Source organism: Lathamus discolor, chromosome 4, assembly GCF_037157495.1.
Source record: "Lathamus discolor isolate bLatDis1 chromosome 4, bLatDis1.hap1, whole genome shotgun sequence".
In the NCBI taxonomy this organism is placed as follows: domain Eukaryota; kingdom Metazoa; phylum Chordata; class Aves; order Psittaciformes; family Psittacidae; genus Lathamus; species Lathamus discolor.
This window is the reverse complement of record NC_088887.1, coordinates 91,471,329-91,491,420: the sequence shown is the minus strand read 5'-3', so window position 1 is coordinate 91,491,420 and position 20,092 is coordinate 91,471,329. Positions and strand designations below refer to the sequence as shown.

Genomic DNA, 20,092 nt, shown 5'->3' with positions numbered 1-20,092 from the left:
TGATCCAGCAAGGTATCCAAGTTAGTTTCTTAAGCAAGGAAGGTGAGTGTCTATGATGATGACAGTACTGGCAAAGAAAAAGCATTCCACTGTAGATCTTCTAGATCCCTGACAATAGAGAATTCAGCAACAACTTTGGAATTTTTATCCATATGTTATTTAGTGTATTTTAAAGAACAGATCTTCTGTGGCAAAAACAGTCTAACAAACATGAAGCATTATGCAAGTGAATGCTGTGCAAGACAGCTTGCGTATCCTAGAGAATGTTTCTCAGTCCTACAAAACGATCAAAGGGAAAGTAAATCCTAAAACACTTGGGCACCATAAGAGCTCCATTGAGCTCTGAAGTCTAAAGTTAGAACAGGTTAAATATCTGCATAGTAACTTCAAGAGCTACTGACTAGCCTCAAGATTCTTTCAGCACAGTTGCCTTACATTAGCCAGTCATTTGGATGCCTCTCTCCATTTACATGGCTAAACTCCAAGACACCCTTCAAGTTGCCAAGTCAGACTGGCAGAATCATGTACTGATCATGGTCCTCACTCAAAACAGAAGTGTTTTTCTTAAGATGTTCAAATCACAACATGAACATTAGAGGACTGCTTACATTTCTAGTCAAGCAAAAGCAGTAAATCAGATTCAGGACAGGCTATTGAGGCATATAGACAAATCTGAAAAGTGAATGACTGGAGGCACAAGATGAGAACCCTTCAGACAAACCTTATTAATCTGAAGTTGTAGCGGTATCTGCCAAGAAGAAAACTGAGATAGCCTATGTGTGTGCTAGAAGAAACATTAACCAACTAACCACTTTCAGCCATCTGAATTAACATCAGACAGCAGTAAGACAATTTTTTTTAACCTATTCTTTAGATTAGCTACCCAAAATAGTTTAACCAGAACTGAACAGGGTAAGAGAGTGAGACCTGCTGCTACTGAAGCTTTAACAGGAATATTCCTCTATAATTCAGCATCACAATCTTTCAGTGATACAGAGGAAGTAACATAATTCAATCAAATAGCAACTGCAAATGGCCACCTTCAGAAGGTATTTCTGGAGCCTGGTTCTCCAGCCTATCCACGTCCAAGGTGTGCAAGACACCAACTTGGCTGCAAATTGTCATAAAGATCTTTTGACTGTCACAGATGGCATTTAATAGAAAGTTAATCTTTTGTTACACTTCTGGAAAGGCTGGAATTCTCTGTCAGTTCTACTGACAGAGAACACGGACAAGGCAGAGCAGCAGACACATGACTTCCAGAACACAAGAGAGGAAGGCAAGCTATACAGACAGAAATTACACAATCAAAAGATCTCACAACACAGGTGCACCTCATCACTTCAAGATTTCGAACCAAATGAAACATCAGTAGGTGTGGCTGTGCCAAAGCACCAAGTGTTAGGAAAGGCATAGTATACTTCTGCAGACAGAGTGATAAGTATGACATTTTCCAAACAACAGTAAGAAACACTAATACATTCTGAGTTATCCTCAATGCAGACATACAGGTGAGGCCATCAGCTGAATATGGAATTGATCATTTTAAGTGTCTGCTAAATTATTTAAGACAAACTAGCTTTCATCAGGCCTCACTCTAATCTTCAATTTACTCTAATGAAATCTTTTCCTTGAGTAGGAACTCATTAAAAACACATCCATCAACGAACAAGCTGTGAAGCCACATGAGGACTGCTTGCCAAATTCTATTTGGGTTAGCTAACAGTGTATTTTACAAGGACTGGGCATTAATTTTATTATTTCTGAAATAATAATTATTTCTGAAACAATTATTTGTTTCAGAAATAATTCTGAAACAATATTTCATAATTCCCTCAATGTTTACTCTCCAGTAAATAAGCAATCAAAGAAAAAACTATTTCTTTCTTTTCACTCCAGGACAATACGGACACATACTTACAAATATCTCAAGTTTTCTAAAAAGAAATAAAGCAGCAGCTATCACATGTGGCTCTTGAGACACTATTCTCAGGTGTGAGACTGGTAGTACTGTTGCCTGCACCTTAGGTCAAGTGTCCATTAGTCACATCCTGACAGGAATTAGCAACTTTTAAAATCAAAAGTGTTTATATAGAACATCAAAATCATTATTTTTTTCTTTAATGGAATTGCATTTATGGATTTAAAACCGTATCACTAAATTAAATTTGTCCAGGATTATTTTACACCACTAAGGTTTAAAGGCACTGACAAGTCTACATGCTTGCTACTTGATTCAGCTCTCTCCTTGGAGCATAACCAAATCAGAACTACCTTGGGGAATGGTTCCTGGTGAAAAGGCAGTTAACGTACATTGACATTGACAAGCCTAAAGCATTACCATTGTTGTGTGGGCAGAAGCATGGGGAAAGGTGGACCATGCAGCTCCATAAAGAATCAATTGTATTTTGAGTATTCTGAGTATTTCTCATTTAAATAAACTGCATCCCAAAATAATTTGAGGAGGGTGGGGGCAAAGATCTGGGCCACCTGATACAACACCAAACATTGCCATGCACCTCTGTGCCTCCAAAAATGCCCTGAAATATCATGTCCAAGAGGTGCAGGGATGCCTGACCACCTCTATCTGATGACCAGTGACAGGATACAAGAAAATAGAATGAAGCTGCTCCAGGGGAAGTTCAGGTTGGACACATTATTCTATGATTAGGAAAAGGTTCTTCACTGAGAGGATTGCTGGCCACTGGAACAGGCTCCCCATGCAAGCGATCACAGCATCAAGCCCATCAGAGTTCAAGGAGCATCTGAACGATGCTCTTAGTAATATGAGTTAGTTTTAGGCAGTCTTGCAAGGAGCAGGCAGTTGGACTCAATCTGCATGGGTCCCTTCCAATTTAAGATAGTCTAGATTATGCATTTTCTTACTAGCCTACCAGCAAACTAACCCATGTATTTTAAAAATAGGTTCAAAACAAGGATAGGTAAATCAGTGGGCAGCAACCTGGTCAATCTTTACAAGAAGCTGAAGTTAGGAGATTCTGAGATAAAGACATCCTCATGCCAATTGATGCTTTCTGACTGTATAAAAGATATGTCCAAAAAAGCTTGCTGTCACAAACCAAGAACCACCACAGAGACATAACATGGTGTTGAGTCTTGTGTCCTCTGTGCTGCACATCAGCAATCCTGGTCAGACTGCTTGAACACACACACAAGGTGGTGCTCAGAAGAACGTAGCTATGACAGGACAGGTGAATTAAATCTATAAGAGACAGAGAAGGTAAAAACTAATTTACATCAAGGTGTTGTAAGTAAAAAATTACTTTTCATTTCCCATAAAATCTCACACTGAGCATTTTTCTTCTATGCTCATTTCCCCATGCAAGTCTGAAACTTAAAAGCTTTATGTTACTGTAAACTTCTCCTTTGTATTTATCCTTCAACTCAGAAGTTCAGAAAGTATACTTTAAAAAGCAAGCAGTAAGTTGCCCTTATCAGTTGCTTATGACCCTTACACTTTTAATATCTCAGAAAAAAAAACTCAGACTCAGATCGAATTAATACAAATGAACAATAACAGAAGACAATTTTTTAGTACTTGCATATTTTACATTCAAAAAGCACCAGACAAATGTTGACTCACATCTTGGATAGCTTTATTAAAATAATTATAATGAACAATGGTTTATTTTTGAACTTTCCAGCAATCTCTCAAATAACCACATATTATTTCATTTCTCATTATATACTTTTTAAAAGGCCATAACCTTTCCTGCCTGAAGTTAATACCACTGTATTATTGGATCACATTCTTAATTATGCTATATTTGTGCAAGTGATCTCCACTACTTTTTTGTTCTTATTTTCACAAAGTCCACGCAACTGTTAACCATAACTCAGAATAGTATTTAACTTGGACTTCCTATTTATTTACAAGATAATCTGTCATTAAAAAGGGTTCACAAGAGTTCTTGTTAAAAATTATGCTACAAGTTGTGTTTCCCAATAAACCAGATTTAGAAACTTTTAGCTTCTGCTTTCTTCAACATACCAATATTGTTATTTTATTTTGTCATCCTTAAGTTCTTTTCCTATGAAGTTGAATTGCATCTCCATGGTCCAAATCCCTTTATTTTACCTGTTCTTTACACTTAAGATTACCCATGGTCATCGTTCTCCTAAAGTTTCTCTTTAAGAGAATATCTAAATTAACGTTACTTTTTCTGAAGTTATCAGCATCTTCACTTGGCAGACAAATGGGGGCTTTCAATGGCATAAGCAAGAGATAAGAAAAGCAGGGCTGTCCCCTGGTTAGTCAACAGTGGACTCACACCAGGACAGTCAGTGCCTGGAGAACAAAGGAAAACCCACTCTGATGGAGTGGGAACTGAAGCAATGTTAGACATTAGCTTGGCTCACATGGCCAGAGAAATGCCCTGTTGCTCCTGGAAAGCCACACAATACCCTGAGAGTTACACTAAGAGGGAAAAAACAACCTAAAATCCAACCAACAACCCACACAGCTAAAACAGCTATGCATATTGGTTTCTGCCTCAGCTGTAACCAGACACATGTTGCATGGTCACCACTGTTCCAAGGCAGGTGCTACACCATTCAGACAAAGCCATTAAAGTCAAAATGAAGCTGAAATTTGAGATAACAAAATAATAGCTATAATTATGTGCAGATAAACGTGAGAAACTCATCAACCGCTGGTAGGAAACTGTTCAGTATTTCATGGAACTGTTACAGAAAACAGAAGCAGTAAGGCTGTCACAGCTTCAGTAAAACAACACAACAGGGCTGATAAATACACTCAGTGCTAGTAGGTCTTGGTCCCTGGAAGAAGCAATTCAGAATTTCATATGCAGACAGGAGCACTTCTTTGCATAACACAGCTTTGAAAGAAACCAATCTTTAAGAATTTCACACAATTGAGATAAGGAACTTCTACCAGCTAGAGTAAGGGTGAGAATAAAATTGAGATACATAAAAAAAAATAAAATTATTTACATGGGGAAGATAAAAGGACAAAAACCAGCAATAAGCTCATCATCAATAGTGGAACACAGGAAAAGATAAAACCATCAGTGCTCTAAATAGGGACGAAGACAAGTAAGAACAGAGGTAAACTTATATTTGGATAAGAGTGACTGGATATATTGCTAGAGCAAGGTGAATGTCTAAATGGCAGGCCAAAAAAAAAAAAAAAACACAACCAAACAACAACAACAAAAAAAACATCAACCAAAAAAAAAAATCAACCAAAAAAACCCCCAGAAAACAAACCACCAAAAACCCCTCAAAACCAAACTCCACAGTAACAGAATCACAGACTCACAGAATGATTAGGTTTGGAAAGAACCTTAACATCATTTAGTTTCAACCCCCATGCCATGGGCAGGGACACCCTCCACTACAGCAGGTTGCTCCAAGCCCATCCAACCTGGCCTTGAGCACAGGCAGGGATGGACCAGCTACAGCTTCTCCGAGGAACCTGTGCCAGTGCCTCACTATGGTGATAATAGGCAATAGGTAATAGCATGTGTGCTCTGAAACATCAGCCTAGACAAAGTGAAAGAAAGGATGTATAGGAAAATAAAGCAGTTTAGCTAAGGAAAACCTAAAGTCTGGAGGAGAAGATAAGAGTAATAAAGTATTTATGTTATACTTACTGCTGAATTAATCGAAAACATAAAAGTTCAAAATAACTTAAAAAGAGGAAGTTTGCAGTAAACACAAAAGCAACCCATAGAGTCACTACTAAAATAAAATAAAGCAGCCACACTCATGAAGGAAACCTGAAGTGTTTATACAGTTATGCCCTCAATGTCTTTAAGCCAACAATAAAAGTTAATTAACTTTGCTTGAAGTAGCACATGCAATACTGTAACTGTCACAGCATGCCAGTGTCTCAGGAAGTGTCTAGCCGTTTCTTTCAGATACCAAATCTTGACTTAGAATTCAAAGACAGAGGGATAAAAAAGGTTTCCATTATAAAACATTTTATTATCACACAAGTAGTAATTATCCGTTTATTCACTACTCAGGCTTTTCCTTGGAAGTCAAATAGTTTAGTCATTCCCTTAATCACAACTTTAGAGCAAATTATCATGGGATTCCAAACTCTCTAAAACACCATAACTACAAGACACCACTCACCTAAAGGAAAAACCGTAATGCCCCGTTTTGTGTGCTTGATTGTCCTCATTTGAAAATAGCAAAAAAAATTAGGCATAAATCAGCAATTTTAAGGAAAAAAAAAAAAACACACAAAAAAAAAAACCAAAACAACAAACCAACCAACCAAACAAAAAACACAGCCAAAAATAAAAAAAAGCACCAAAATCACAACCAAACAGCTATACTGGGCAGACGTGTTGACTTTTTTTTTTTTTGTCTACAACAGTTCTTAAAGAAACTAATAGAAGTTCTCAGCCTGCTCTCCAGCCAGAATAAAACAAAAGATACAACCAAGCCCAATGGAGATTGAAACTTTGATGAAAAGCAAATGCATAACGTTCCATATTAAGAAAGCAAAAAAGTGACCTATTGAAAACTTCTGCCCTCCAAGAGAAATTAAAAATGTTTTCATGTTAAAAACTGATTTTGACTTATACTCTTCTCCCAGTCAGGAACATTTAGGAAAAAATAGCTGCTATTGTTTCTGTAATATTATATTAATATTGCATTTCACAAAACACACAAACACAAAAATAATAAAAGAGATAACAAAAGAGAACTTACCACAACTCCAAACTGCTCTGGCTCCGACAAATTATTATACTCATTCTTGAACTTGGACAATGCATTCAATTGTTCTTGTTCAGGAAGATGTTTTATTAAATTCTATCAAGAAATATAAAAACGGCTTAAAAAGAAATCTCAGATTCTATGTTGCTTATATTATAGGCAAATGGTATTATATGTGCATCATTACCAAACACTACAAAGACAACACTCAAAACAAAAGCTTAAAACCCTTATGTTCTATATTTAGCATGGAAACTTGCCAGAAGTGGGAATTCAGAGGTGGGATTCTGCTTTAGTGGAATTCAGGTGCCCATATGAGGAGCTTGGACATTTTCATAAATGAATGTCTTTTGAACACAGGTAAGGGAATCTAAATATGTTAGTTTCATCTGATATCTGAAGAATTCTCAATTCCTGGAGATTTCTGAACACTTTTAATTGTATTAGATATGGTAATTATGAGTCAGTAGCTCAGTTCTGTCCCCTCCCAGGACAATTATTATAACTACTAAGCAAGGGTTCCTTTAGCCTTCGTTTTCTCTCAGCTTATGACTCTTGTGTTCCTGGTTACATAGTGGCTAAGCTTCCATCACAGTAAAAAAAATAAGAGAGAAATTGTATTCTTTCTTAAAATACTCCCTGGTCTATTAGTAAGATAAGTCTGAACAAAGGTTCAAGCCCGCTAACACTGAATCAGGTCTAGCAGACAGTATCCCACAGCCTACTAGCATATTTCAAGAAAGGATCAAATAGACTAACTCTAGCAGCTCCCTGTTTCAGTTAAGTCAAAATTTCTTCTGTGTCTCTGCAAGTAAATAACTTTGGTGACATACAGTCAACAGAAAATAATTTACTTAAGTTAGTGAAAAGGATCTCTATCTGAAAGTCTTAAACCCCCCCCCCACCCTCCCCCCCCCCACAGTTTTACACACAAATTAATTTCTTCTTCTACATGAAATTCAGCCAGTTATGATACATAAGTTATCATTGGGGGGCCAGAGACATAAAAAGTCAGAGCTCTGCTTTGCATAACATAATTCCCTAATATAGGAAAAAAAAATTCAACTCATTAATGAGTACCCAAAAATATCCTTAAGCCAGTAATCAATGCAGTGGCCCTTTGAGATCTTCACAACCTGTATTAACTAGTTCAAAGCTAGCTGCTGGTGTGATCCTTGGAGCACAGTATAGATATTCCTCCTGTTAAAAAGTGAAAATACTAGACTGTACCTGAAGTGTTTTGTTTTGTTTTTTTTTTTTAAAGCAACTTGACTACTCTAATACTAATTTTATTTTATTTTTTTAATAACTCAGTCTCCTAGCTTTTGTAACAATTGCCATTTGATGGTAGTTTACCGGTTATCAACCCTCCGTGTTAATGGATAAAAAGACACAGAGAGTCTTCGATCACTGTTTTGTTTTAGGGTAAAAATAGTTACCATTTTAAGAACTGAAACTCTACTTTGATCCTAAGGACTACAGTAAGTAATTGATTTTACAATATTTTGTCAAAACCCAAGTAAGGATCAAGAAGTTTATCAAGAAAATAAAATCAGCATGTAAGAAAAGCTAGACTTAGGAGCAAAGGTCCAAATAAACCAAAGGAAGAGTAAATAATACTTAAAGATCAGACTGCTTCAACAGAATGTCTACACTCAAATCAGGATTTTAGCAGAAAAAAAGGGAACTCTTAAAAATGCATGAAAGCTGATGCTTAATAACGTAACTTAAATTTTATGTAGCTTGATTTGGACATAGTCAGACTGACTTTCAACATGAAGAATTTATGACAGTAGTCATAAATGTCCTTACCATAACTACATTTAGAAAACATTTTTGTAAGGAACACTGCATTTATTAATGACGGATGAAGATGTTCAGCACTAAATCAGTAATACAGAGCGAAAAAGGAAACTGTACAGAGTGTGAAAAGATTTATTTTAAATTAGAAATTCATAACCCTCTTGATATACAACATCTATGTAACAAGCTCTTAATATACTACAATTCCTTAATCTTTACTGAGATTAAGTGCTCTTGTTTGATGCTAAAATAATTTTCATATGTAGAAAAACTGACCACAAAACTTTTGAAAAAGACAAGTACTTAAAGTGTTCTGTTAATATTTTCAATACTGAAAACACTGAAGAAAAAAAAACAAAAACAACTAGCAGCTTACACCAAAGGAGCTTTATGGTGTTCAGATAAAGCTTTTGAACTGCTAGAGATGAAACACATTTGGAATACCGGACCAGAATAAACAGGAGAAAGAATTTTGGCTAAATCTTAAGAAACATTCCAATGATTAGTCAATGACTATCTGGATTATAATATGACTTCTGGAGGTTTTATGTCTTTCAGAAGTAGATTCAATTTCCAACCGGAGAAAGGGAGACAGGGAGAGACTACTTTTAATACTTGAGTATAACAAGAGCAGGAGTAAGGACAAACTTCCAGCTTTGGAAACCATGACATTAAGACACACTGGAAAATATTTCAGGATAGACCAAAAAAAAAAAAAAAAAAAAAAGGAAAAAAAGATGAAGGCAAGAAATTTCTCGAAAGGAAAAGTACCAACAATATCTCGGGTATCTTATATAAATAAATGAAAAAAATAGCCATATGCTTGCAAACCAAGGTATGCTTTTGCTCTTCACAGAATCATGAAAAATATGGGACTACATTTTCACTGGTTGCTTCAGGATCTTGTTGAAGACCTAATTTCTTTAACAAGCTAAATATTCACCAATGAAAAAGAGTGCTAAGGCTGAAGAGTATGAGTCTCAGAGCAGGCATGAACCATCTGAAAGAGAGTTCAAGCTACACATAACAGCACAGCATATTCCATCTCTCCATAAAATAGCTTTTCATGCTATGCTAAAGAATTTTCACTATTATTCCAAATAAAATACAAGATACACATCATCGTACTTTGAAAAAAAGAAAAGTGATGAAAGTGAAAACTGGAACAAGCATTTTAGACGTAAACTCCTCTGCTCATCTAATAACCTTAAAGTAATATTTTCAATGCCACTATTAACTGCATCATTGAACAAATTAAGGAAAATTACAAAATGATCACACATACTGTCACTGGAGATGATAGCTCATATTTGTTCCTTCAAATATTTCTTGAGAGAAACATCTCATTCTTCAATGAAGAGTGGAAAATGAAGTCCAGATAGCTCAACAGAGTTTAAAGATCATTGGAAATCAAAGTGAAAAGAAGTGAAGGCCAAACTGCATGTGGGCAGAAAAGGAGCATCCTGAACATTGTATAGCCTCCTCAGTAGGACCGTATTTTGACATACCAATATGGTGGATATTTATTTTGCAAGCAAAGCACACAAATACAGATTTGCCTTGTTTTGACCTTTGTATACAGATTGCTATGTGTTCAGTACAAGTCACATACTTGAATCGCAAAGAGCCTTAATGTTACAACTAATTTTATGACTCTTGATTACCTGCATTTATTTCTTCACTAAACAATATCCCTGCAAAAAGCGTACATTTCTAAAAAAAAAAAAAAAAAAAAATCTAACTTTATTTTTTTGGATGTTTAAGTAGGGCCTGGTATCTTATGTCTCTTATCTATGCTTAGAGAACAGCTATCTAAATCCTCTCTAACTGAAACTTACAACACATTACTAGTAGGTTAATAAAAACTATGATTTGACATTTATGAGTCATAATGGCAATAATTTGACATTCATGGTATGTAATACGCACTGTCCAAAAGACAATCTTAGCCTAAAAAATGTATCATTGAAAATCTAACAGGTGTCCATCCAGATGAATAGGGAGCACAACACACGACAGGCAAGAAGAGGTTGAGAAGTGAGTTTGTTGACCTCAAGAAATAAGCCTCGGGTGGTCTTCAGGTACCCATCTGGAGGGTACAGAGAACATGCAATTAGGTTCCTCTTGGAGATGTGCAACAGAAAGCCAAGGTCACAAGTTGCAACAATGAAAACTCTGGTTAGATAAACTCCATCAGATTTTTCATCAAAAGGGTAGGTCAACACTGGAAAAGGTGTCCAAAAAGGCTATGGAGTGTCCAGCCTTGGAGATACTAAAAAATTAATGGGAAAGACCCTGAGCAATCTGCTCTTGTTGACGTGGCTTTGAGAAGGGGCTTGAATCAAATGACCTCCAGAATCACTTCTCAAATTATTTCTTCCTATGGTTGTATAATGAAGTATTTGTATTTTATGAAATTCCTCAACTTAGCAAAACTTAAATACACGGCCCAGAAGAACACGAGGCGCTTTCAGTTTCTTTTGCCTCCACACATTATCATACTTATTTTGTGCTTTGAATAAAATAATACAGAAAGGGAAAACAGTATCCATATAAAGTCCAGGGAAGAAAGCTGGATGCCCTAACGCAAGTTCCTGGATTGCATGAGCTCTAAAGAAACAAGGGAAAAAAACACCAAACAACAGCAAAACCCCAGCACAAACAACAAATACCAACAACAATAAACAAAACCAAAAACAGCCAAAACACACACACAAAACCACAACTTTTTGACCAGGAGAGGAATGTGCAAATGAGACAGAGGGAGAAATAAATTAAAGAAAAAACGTGTAACCAGAAAAGAAACAGAATATCAGATGGTGTCTGAATATACTAAAGAAAAATCTCAATTTAGGAGTGGACAAATGGATTGAAGAAATTAGAGAATATAAATTTATCCACTTTCATTAAAAAATAGCACTACAAATGTAAAAAAAATCCTATAGTTCACAGATAAAAAAGGATTCTCACAGTGATTTATTAGCCTAAAGGAATGGTAAGGGTTTTTTCAGTCACAGGTTTCTATTTAATGATAAGCTTCCTCTGAAATATTGGGATTTAAAGTGTCACTTTCCTTACCTGAATCATGGACTCTGACAGTTGTGTTTCATCAATTTCCAATATCATCATTTTGATTTCTTCATAGGGCACTCGGAAAGAGCCAAGGAAAATTGCTAAAACAAAGATTCAACACATAACAAAGCAAGCAAGACAACGTTTTTTTTTTCTACTTACAAATCGCCAGTTAAACAGCCTATAGCATACAGGCTAACAAACACCATACAAAGTAATACAAATAAGAGACAACAATTATTTTTAACTACTGTTCTTCCACAGTTCTAGCCTTCTCCATCCATTTGTTACACAGAACATCCAGCATCACAGAAGATCACCATAAGTACCCAATGAAAGTCTACTCTGCAGGACTGTCGTAGTATTTTGTGTTAAGCTAACAGTTAACATTTTTATCCTTCAATGGTTTTGTCAGAGCTTTGAGAAACTGAAATCATATCAACAGTTAAAAAATAAAATGCACTTATTAAGCACTGTTTATTCATTCACCATAATCCAATCATTTTCTCTTTTCCAGTATTTAGGAACATACTCTTTACAGCATTCATCGTTGCCAAAAATTTATCATCTTTATTTGCATATTACTGCATAATACTGAGTACTGCCTTCTTTCTACAAAGTACATGAGGGATGGCCAGATATCTTGTACCAGACTTCTTGGAGGGGCAAAGCAGTAAGGGATTAGGCAGTATTCTTTGTTGACTACGTTGAAATTATAGATAGATAATTAGATACATAGCTGTACACTTGTGTTTCAATATATACAGAAGAGAGTAATGTCAGTCTCAAACAAGTGATGACCTTTAATTGTTTTCTGGGTCCTTTAAAAAGTGTTTCAGCTGTAACAGCTCACATCCTTTGGCATAACACCAATATACACATACGAACAGGTTACCAGGCAGTCAGACAAGACGGACATTTTTATGGAACATATATGCAACATTACTTTGTTATAAAACCAGAATCTACTTACACAGATTCTGTGCAATCTTTGGGTCCAAGACTTTTAATTCTTTGATTCGTTTCTTAATGGATTTCTTTTCTTCAAATTCCTCCTCCTCTTTTTTTACTGTCAAAGTGAACACAAATATACTTACTGTAAACTCTTATTGTTTAGAAAAACATTAATGAATTCAGAAAACATGTTTGCTATCAAGCATAATCAATTCACAAAGAAAATAACATATAGAACAGAAAAAATACAGAGGTTTTGAATTTAATTGCTTGCATTCTCAAAATATGTTCTTCAGTGAAATTTGTCAGCATGTTGGCCTTCTAGAACAAGAATTTTTTTTTACTATATATAGAAACTGAAGATGATAATATTAGTTGTATGAACCGTCTGAGGTCACGAAAGTCATATATAAAATACCATTCAACTTTCTTCAGTCAGCCTGGCCAGGTTAGCATTTTAACTGGATTTTGATACTTGACAATAACAGATCTGAAAGAAGATATGTCAGTATGTCTTGATATTAAGTAATAAAGAACCAACCCAAAATTTAGGTATTTGTGACTGCTTTTGTCCAAGTATACACAACAAAGAGATCAAAGATCACTGGCTTACGAAATACTAACATTACTTTAGAATATAAATGAGTTTATATCTACTTTCCTTATTTCCTCCAAGAGATATATTTTTAAATATAAGGCATAATAAACTTATTATAAAATACCCCAAAGTGATTCTTTAAATGTACATTAAAATGGCTTGAAATTTTATACTTTCTTTTAAAAAAATAATTCATACAAATACATTCTCCCAAATGCATTATGTAAGCTGAATTTATTTCTCATTATTCACACACTGTCATAAGAATTTCATTTACAATAACAGCATAGTCTTGATAATGTATTAGTAAGAAATATTCCAATTATTATACAAACAAACAAGATGTCCAAACCCACACAAACCTTTCCTTTAACCCAATCTGGTTGTCCTTTTTTACTTTCTTCCTTTTTTTTTTCCTTCGCCTCCCCCCCCCCCCCCCCCCAGTACAAGTCTTCACTATCACAGAATCACAGAATCACAGAATCACAGAATCACAGAATCCCAAGGGTTGGAAGGGACCTAAAAAGATCATCTAGTCCAACCCCCCTGCAAGAGCAGGGTAACCTACAGTACATCACACAGGAACTTGTCCAGGCGGGCCTTGAATATCTCCAGTGTAGGAGACTCCACAACCCCCCTGGGCAACCTGTTCCAGTGCTCTGTCACTCTTACAGTAAAGAAGTTCTTCCTGATGTATCAAATATTATTCAGCCAATATATTACTATTTCACAAAATTAGTTTCCAAGCTTTTACAGTATGATTGTTGCAAAGTAAGTTCTACATGCTTCAAAGAGTTGAGAGTAGAAATACATTGTAATAAAAGTATATGCTACTGACTTCAGAAGGAGATGGATATAGAGAAACTGTCAAGAAAACATAGGATTAAAATTTGTAGCTCACTGATGATTCTTGACAAAACTAGATGTAATATGAATTATCAAAAGAATTTCTCTAACTTGAAATTATTTCTGTAAATTTTAAGAGAGGTTTTAGAGAGCTATGCCATTCTCAAAATTGTTTTTCTAAGGACAATGACCTCTCAAGGTCTCAGACCTTTGTTGACTAGGAAACTACCAAAGAGATAAGAACTTAAAAGACCTCACACAGGGATTGACGGAACTAGATTCTAGTCACTCCCAAGCTGGTGGAGACACAAAATTTGAATCATCTCCTAAAGTACTTTTAATTGCTAGGCAGCATGATGCTCCCTCTGAGGACCCGCCACAGTGCAGAAAAGAACCTGGTATTCTGCAAATGAAATTACTGAGTTAAGACATAAAGCAGGCCCTTAGAGGAAGGGCTGATATCCAGCGTCCTGGCAAATGGGTTACAAAGTCAAAATCTTCCTCATCTGTCTTTCTCCTCACCGGAAACAACCAGCTGGTCTGAATTCACAGTTAAATCCACAGATTTAACAGAAAAGTCAACGCTCCCCTGTCCTAGGAAAAGTAACTGCCTACTATGTATACGAAAGCAAAAGAAGTAGTTTTTAACCACAATGTGAGAACTCAATACCCCATGTTCAAAAGGAACAGAATGACATTTAAGGAGAAAAGGGAGGTTACCACTAAAGCTTCACTTCTTTTCTGGTTATGGTTTAAGAGGCCTTACTAAATCCAGAAGGACATGTCAGGGGCTACGGATCTCAAGATCATGCAACTATTTTCTCCTGTAGTTACACACCTTACAGACTTCTCAAATTTCTTAAAGGTTACAGGCTGACAACAGTCATTCTTGAGACTATCATTCTGAGTGGCATGTCTTATCAGTGCTACAATTGTAGATTGCACTAGAACTGGATATCTCTGTAGCACAGGTTCCATGCCATCTTCATGCCTTAATTCATCTGAATCATAATGAAAATATAGTAATGCTTTATGGCTACCTCGAAACCTTGCACATCATCATTTTACAGAAAACAAAATCATTTTCTTCATAGTCACAACAAAAAGTTAAATTATCTGAATTTATAAATTTACTTAAACTTGCATTGACAGACTTGAAATGGAAACTAATAGGGGATGAAACTGACAAAAACACAAATATGTTTGCCTTTTCCAGGACTGGAAAGCAGTATTTATTCATTAGTCTTATAACAGAGATAATACACAGATACACAAACATACAAAACTAACTTTCAAATTAAGGAACAATGTTGCAAACAAACTGGCTAATTCCCTCTGGAACTTTCACCCAAGAGGGGGTTACGCACAAAGTGACAGCAATACTTAAGGCATCACAACCCTAAGGAAAAAATGAACATAGAACATACTCTAGAAACTCCATGCAGGAATTGTATACAGAGCTACACAATTATGCAAACTTAATTACGTCAGACTTACATGATACTTCTTCAGGAGAATTCAGGTCACATCCTTACGTAGTTGGCAGCAATAAGAAGCAGAGGATACATATTACTTGTCTTTCCTATTGGAAATGGTGCACTTTCCAATGGAAATTCTGAAATTCTTATACCTCCTACTGCCTCTAGAAATGTTTTACCTCATTAGCTTGTTAACTTATTGGAATGCGCAGGAAGCACGGAGGGGAGAAGAGACACAACTATTATCTATTTCCAACGAGAAAAAAGGTAAAAAACACACAGGGGAGAAAGAAGAGGAGGGAGAGAAAAACATTTGATATATCTAAATAAGTGAATATCTAAACTAACAGAAAATTTACGAAAATCAGCACTTGTATTTTTATTTAGAGAGGGCACTAAGGGAGGGAGGAAAGTATACAGAAAATAGAAATGGGGAACGTCTGCTTACACTGGAAAAAGAGAGCACAGCCCAATGAGAATGGGCAGCTGTTGCAGAAAGGAGGTAACTATCAAGGGAAACAGATGTAAAACGTTGCCATGCTAACAAGAGAAGAAGCAAACCAGGGGATCTCTAAACAACTATCATGGCTCCAGAAGCTAGACCATCACATTAAACCATTAATTGTTTCAAAATCTCAGGTCTTACTTCATGTATTATACAACTGAAAAGGAACATTACATATCAAGAACAGCACATTGGGGGCATACACATGGCCCCAGCATCTGAACTAGATAACTTTTAAGTCAGTAGTATCTCCTCTGATGCTCCAACTGCTCTGCTTTCTCAGGCTGGGAAACAAAATGCTACGTCACTTTGAAACACACAGAATTCATCTCCCACACTTCTCAGTTCCCTTTATCTCCACAATCCCATGTCCTTACTAATATGAGATCAGAACTAACAGATGTGGTTGCCAGGGTACAGACAGAAAAATACCTCAAGAGTTTTACGTATTGGAAAAATCGCTTTTACTGACTCCTTCAAACATGTGTACATATACACATTCAACTGTAGTCAACTACCTGCATCTGTGGCAACGATCTGACTGAAACTAGAATCATGAAGGGAGCAGAGACAGGATTCTTTTACAAACATAACATCACAGTTGGAAGCCTACAGAATAGCATTTCATAGAAATGTGGATTGAATCCTATGTAGTTTACTCAGCAGATCTCTGAAACAATCGCATTTTGGTAGGTGAAACTGACAATCTACATTCATGAAGTGCTATCCATATTTCAATTTCTGCCACAGGTCTTGATAGAATCTACCATCCACTATCTTTGTGCAAGAAAAATCATGTTTGTGCATCTGTATGCTAAAGAAAAAAAAAATTCCTCTAAAATACATCATTATTGAATAAAACCAAAATACCCTTGAAATACAGGTCTTGAAAGGAACAAGATCTGACCATTTGTTTTAAGCTAAAACTTGAAAACTACATTACACAGAAATCCACAGAACACTCAGTGGAGTAATTTTGTCACTAAGTTACAAAGGTTACAAAAAACTACACAAGACCTTGTGCCTTTCTTAGCCTCTTGGCTGAAACAACAGTCATCTTGAAGTCTGTCTTCACTGAAAAAGGAAAGAACAAGACTGGGGTCGTGAGCTCAAAAGATGTACCCACACCAAGAATCATTATGAAAGTAGATGCCCACCTCACCTGTTTGGAAATCTAGCTCTCAGAAGTAAATGATAGCTTGTGTCCCATACATTAGGACATTCAACTGAAAGACATTCCTTATCTCCAAGAAGTTATCTAGAATCAAAGGAATAGGTCTTGAACAGAAAATGAGATCGTAGCTGAATAAAAAAAATGCTGCAAAAGTTCTTAGTTATTCAAAGCAAAAATGTGGCACAACTTGCTGTAAATCATTGAACTACTGAAGTTGGAAGGGACCTCTGGAGGTCATCTGTTCCAAACCCCCTACTCAAACAGGGTCACCTACAGCCAGGTGCCCAGGACTGTGTTTAGGCAGCTTTTGAATATCTCTGAAGATTGAAGGAGAGTCCACAACCTCTGTGGACAACCCATGCCAGTGATCGGTTATCCCCACAGTAAAAGAAGTGTTTTGTGATGTTCAGGAGGAACCTCCCGTGTTTCAGTTTGTGCCCACTACTACTGCAAAGTACCTGGTTTCATCCTCCTTTTAACCTCTCTTCAGGTATTAATATAAATTGATAGGATTCTCCTGAGCCTTCTCTTCTCCATGTTAAACAGTCCCAGCTCCCTCAGGCTTTCCTCAGAGGAGAGATGCTCCAGTCTCCTCATCATCTTTCTGACCCTTTGTTGAGCTTTCCTTAGAAAGGGGAGGCTCAAGCTGTACTCCATACTCCATGTGTGGCCTGACCAGTGTGGAAATCTGAAACCTGCCAAGAAATATATGTCCTTTGGCTCACAGAACACAGCCTTTTGAAGACTTGGATTGTTTTAACAGCTCCAAAATTATTGTCCCACAATATGACATGCAACAAAGAAAATAAAAGGAGAAGCCTATTTCCTAGATAGCTTCCCTGCTGAATTGCAGGGTTCACTGGCACAGTTACTTGTGATAATCTGCTTCAAAACAGGAAATAAATTCTAAACTAGATCTATTCTTAAGTATCATCTAAGACACCTATTTGGGGTTTTCTTGGGGGGTTGGTGTTTTGGGGTGATTTTTTTCATTATTGTCACTGTTTTGCTTTAAATAAAAATAAGGATAAAATGAGGATACTGGGCACAGCCCACAGCAATAGGAAGAATGTCTGAACCTGAGAGATGAGGAAGCTGATATATGTTCTTTCCAAAAAGAGCAACCTAAGGTTGTATCAACATAAAAGTTTTAGCCTCAGGGACTGTTCATCACGCCTAATAATCTAATCCAGCCCTTTCAAGGGGTACAAATTATGTTTCAAGTACTATGAAAAAGCTTTCAAGCTCCATCTTATTTTCCATCTACATATACCTACAACTTGGAAAATCAGTAAGAAACTATCAACTATGGTAGGAATATAAATAATGTTTCACAGTTTTAACTGTTAGCTTTGAAATTGAAAATGTTTCCATTACTGAGGACGAATGCAAACTCCTAGAGAGTGTGGGTATTTGTTATTCTTCACATCGACTATAACAGATATGTGGAAAACACAATGCAAAGGCGCCAATGTATTCCAAGTTCCTGTTCATTCAGGCCTCTTTTTTGACAATTTCTATTCATCAGTCCCTCCTATATTTGGAATTGTAGTTGCTGCATTAGGGAATATTTCTTAAGTTTTACCACTTGTTTTCTAAGCAGTTTGTAAGAGACTGCCACTTCTTACCTCCCTCAAACATATGTTCAGTCATGCACACACACACTGTTGTTCCTATATTGACAACACTGCTGTTGAATTGGCACAATTCATGCATACACCATTTTAACTCAGTCATGCTTCATGATAGCTTAAATTCATGCATCAGTGTAACTCATTCAAAATAGAGGATTTTATTACAAATAATTTCTCAAGGGTACATAAGAACTGGAATCATTGGTAACAGCAAATGTACAAATATATTCAGGCATTTTATCTCTGACAGGCTATTTCAAGGTAATTCAGAAGAATATGCCTCTATAACAGGCTATTAAATACATCCAGTGACTGACAGTCTTTAATTTTGTGTGTATACATTACATGGACAAAAATAAGTAATTCATCTTAGAACCTTTACAGTTGCCAGCAATGCACCTTGACCATTGAAAATCTGCATAACTGTAGCATGAATAGATGGACCAAGATAAAAAAAAAAAAAAAGCAGCTAATTAAGGTGGACATATAAGGTTCTAGTTTGCAAAAAGACATAGCAATAACAGGCATAGGCTGATCGATCATGTAACAGGAATTAGTACACTAGCAAGTGATTAACCAAATGGTCCAGTGTTTGTGCTTCCACCCTTTTCCTCATCTTCTATAACAATCAACACAGGACTTCGCAGTTACAGAGTACTGCTTTTGCAAAATTAACCAAGTAACTAAGATTTTTTTAACTAAGTCACTAAGTAATTTGAAACAGAAATACCATCTTTATTTTATTTTGAAAACCTAAGTGGTTTAGTAACTAAATAATTTCTAAATGATGTTAGTTCATTCATAAAGCTGAGACAGTAAACTCTCACTTCTTTAATGGCAGCTGATAAAATTCTGGGAAAAAAAAAACAGAACTCTTTTTTTTCCTTCAATAACCCTCTACACTAAGGGTCAGAAATATGGCACATAAAAATCAGAAGAATCTTTCTCTTCATTACAATCTGAACACCTGCTTGGGTCCGCACTAGAACTGAAAGTTTTAATCAAGACTGATTCAACTCCTGCAAGGATTTAAAACTTCATTAATTTTCCTCAAAGGGTAAAGGGAAGAGGTAAGGGAAGAGGTGGGGGTTGAAATGGGTTTTTTGCTACAATGGAGTTTGCTGAACAGGGAAAAGCAAAACACACTGGTGTTCCCAGCAGTAAAGTTGCTTAGAGTCTAGCTCCAGTAGACACATAATTCAGACCTCCCCATTTTAAGAGATATTCCTAGTACCAGGATTTAGCTGCTTGGACCTTACAAGGCTGATCTGTCACTTGACAGAAGCTATCAAAAGCAGAATAACAGGACATGCA

General features: G+C 36.2%; 1 protein-coding gene across 4 annotated transcripts in view; it reads right to left on the bottom strand.

Moving 5' to 3' along the window:
- DIAPH3 (diaphanous related formin 3) overlaps window positions 1–20,092 on the bottom strand; it is a 217,587-nt gene that overhangs the window by 115,272 nt on the left and 82,223 nt on the right. For all 4 annotated transcript variants that reach the window (XM_065678158.1, XM_065678159.1, XM_065678161.1 and 1 more), the window contains 3 exons: window positions 12,563–12,658; window positions 11,596–11,690; window positions 6,709–6,810 (listed from right to left, as the gene is read on the bottom strand). In XM_065678158.1, the coding sequence (XP_065534230.1) occupies window positions 6,709–6,810; window positions 11,596–11,690; window positions 12,563–12,658 (293 nt within the window). The remainder of the gene's footprint in view (window positions 1–6,708; window positions 6,811–11,595; window positions 11,691–12,562; window positions 12,659–20,092) is intronic.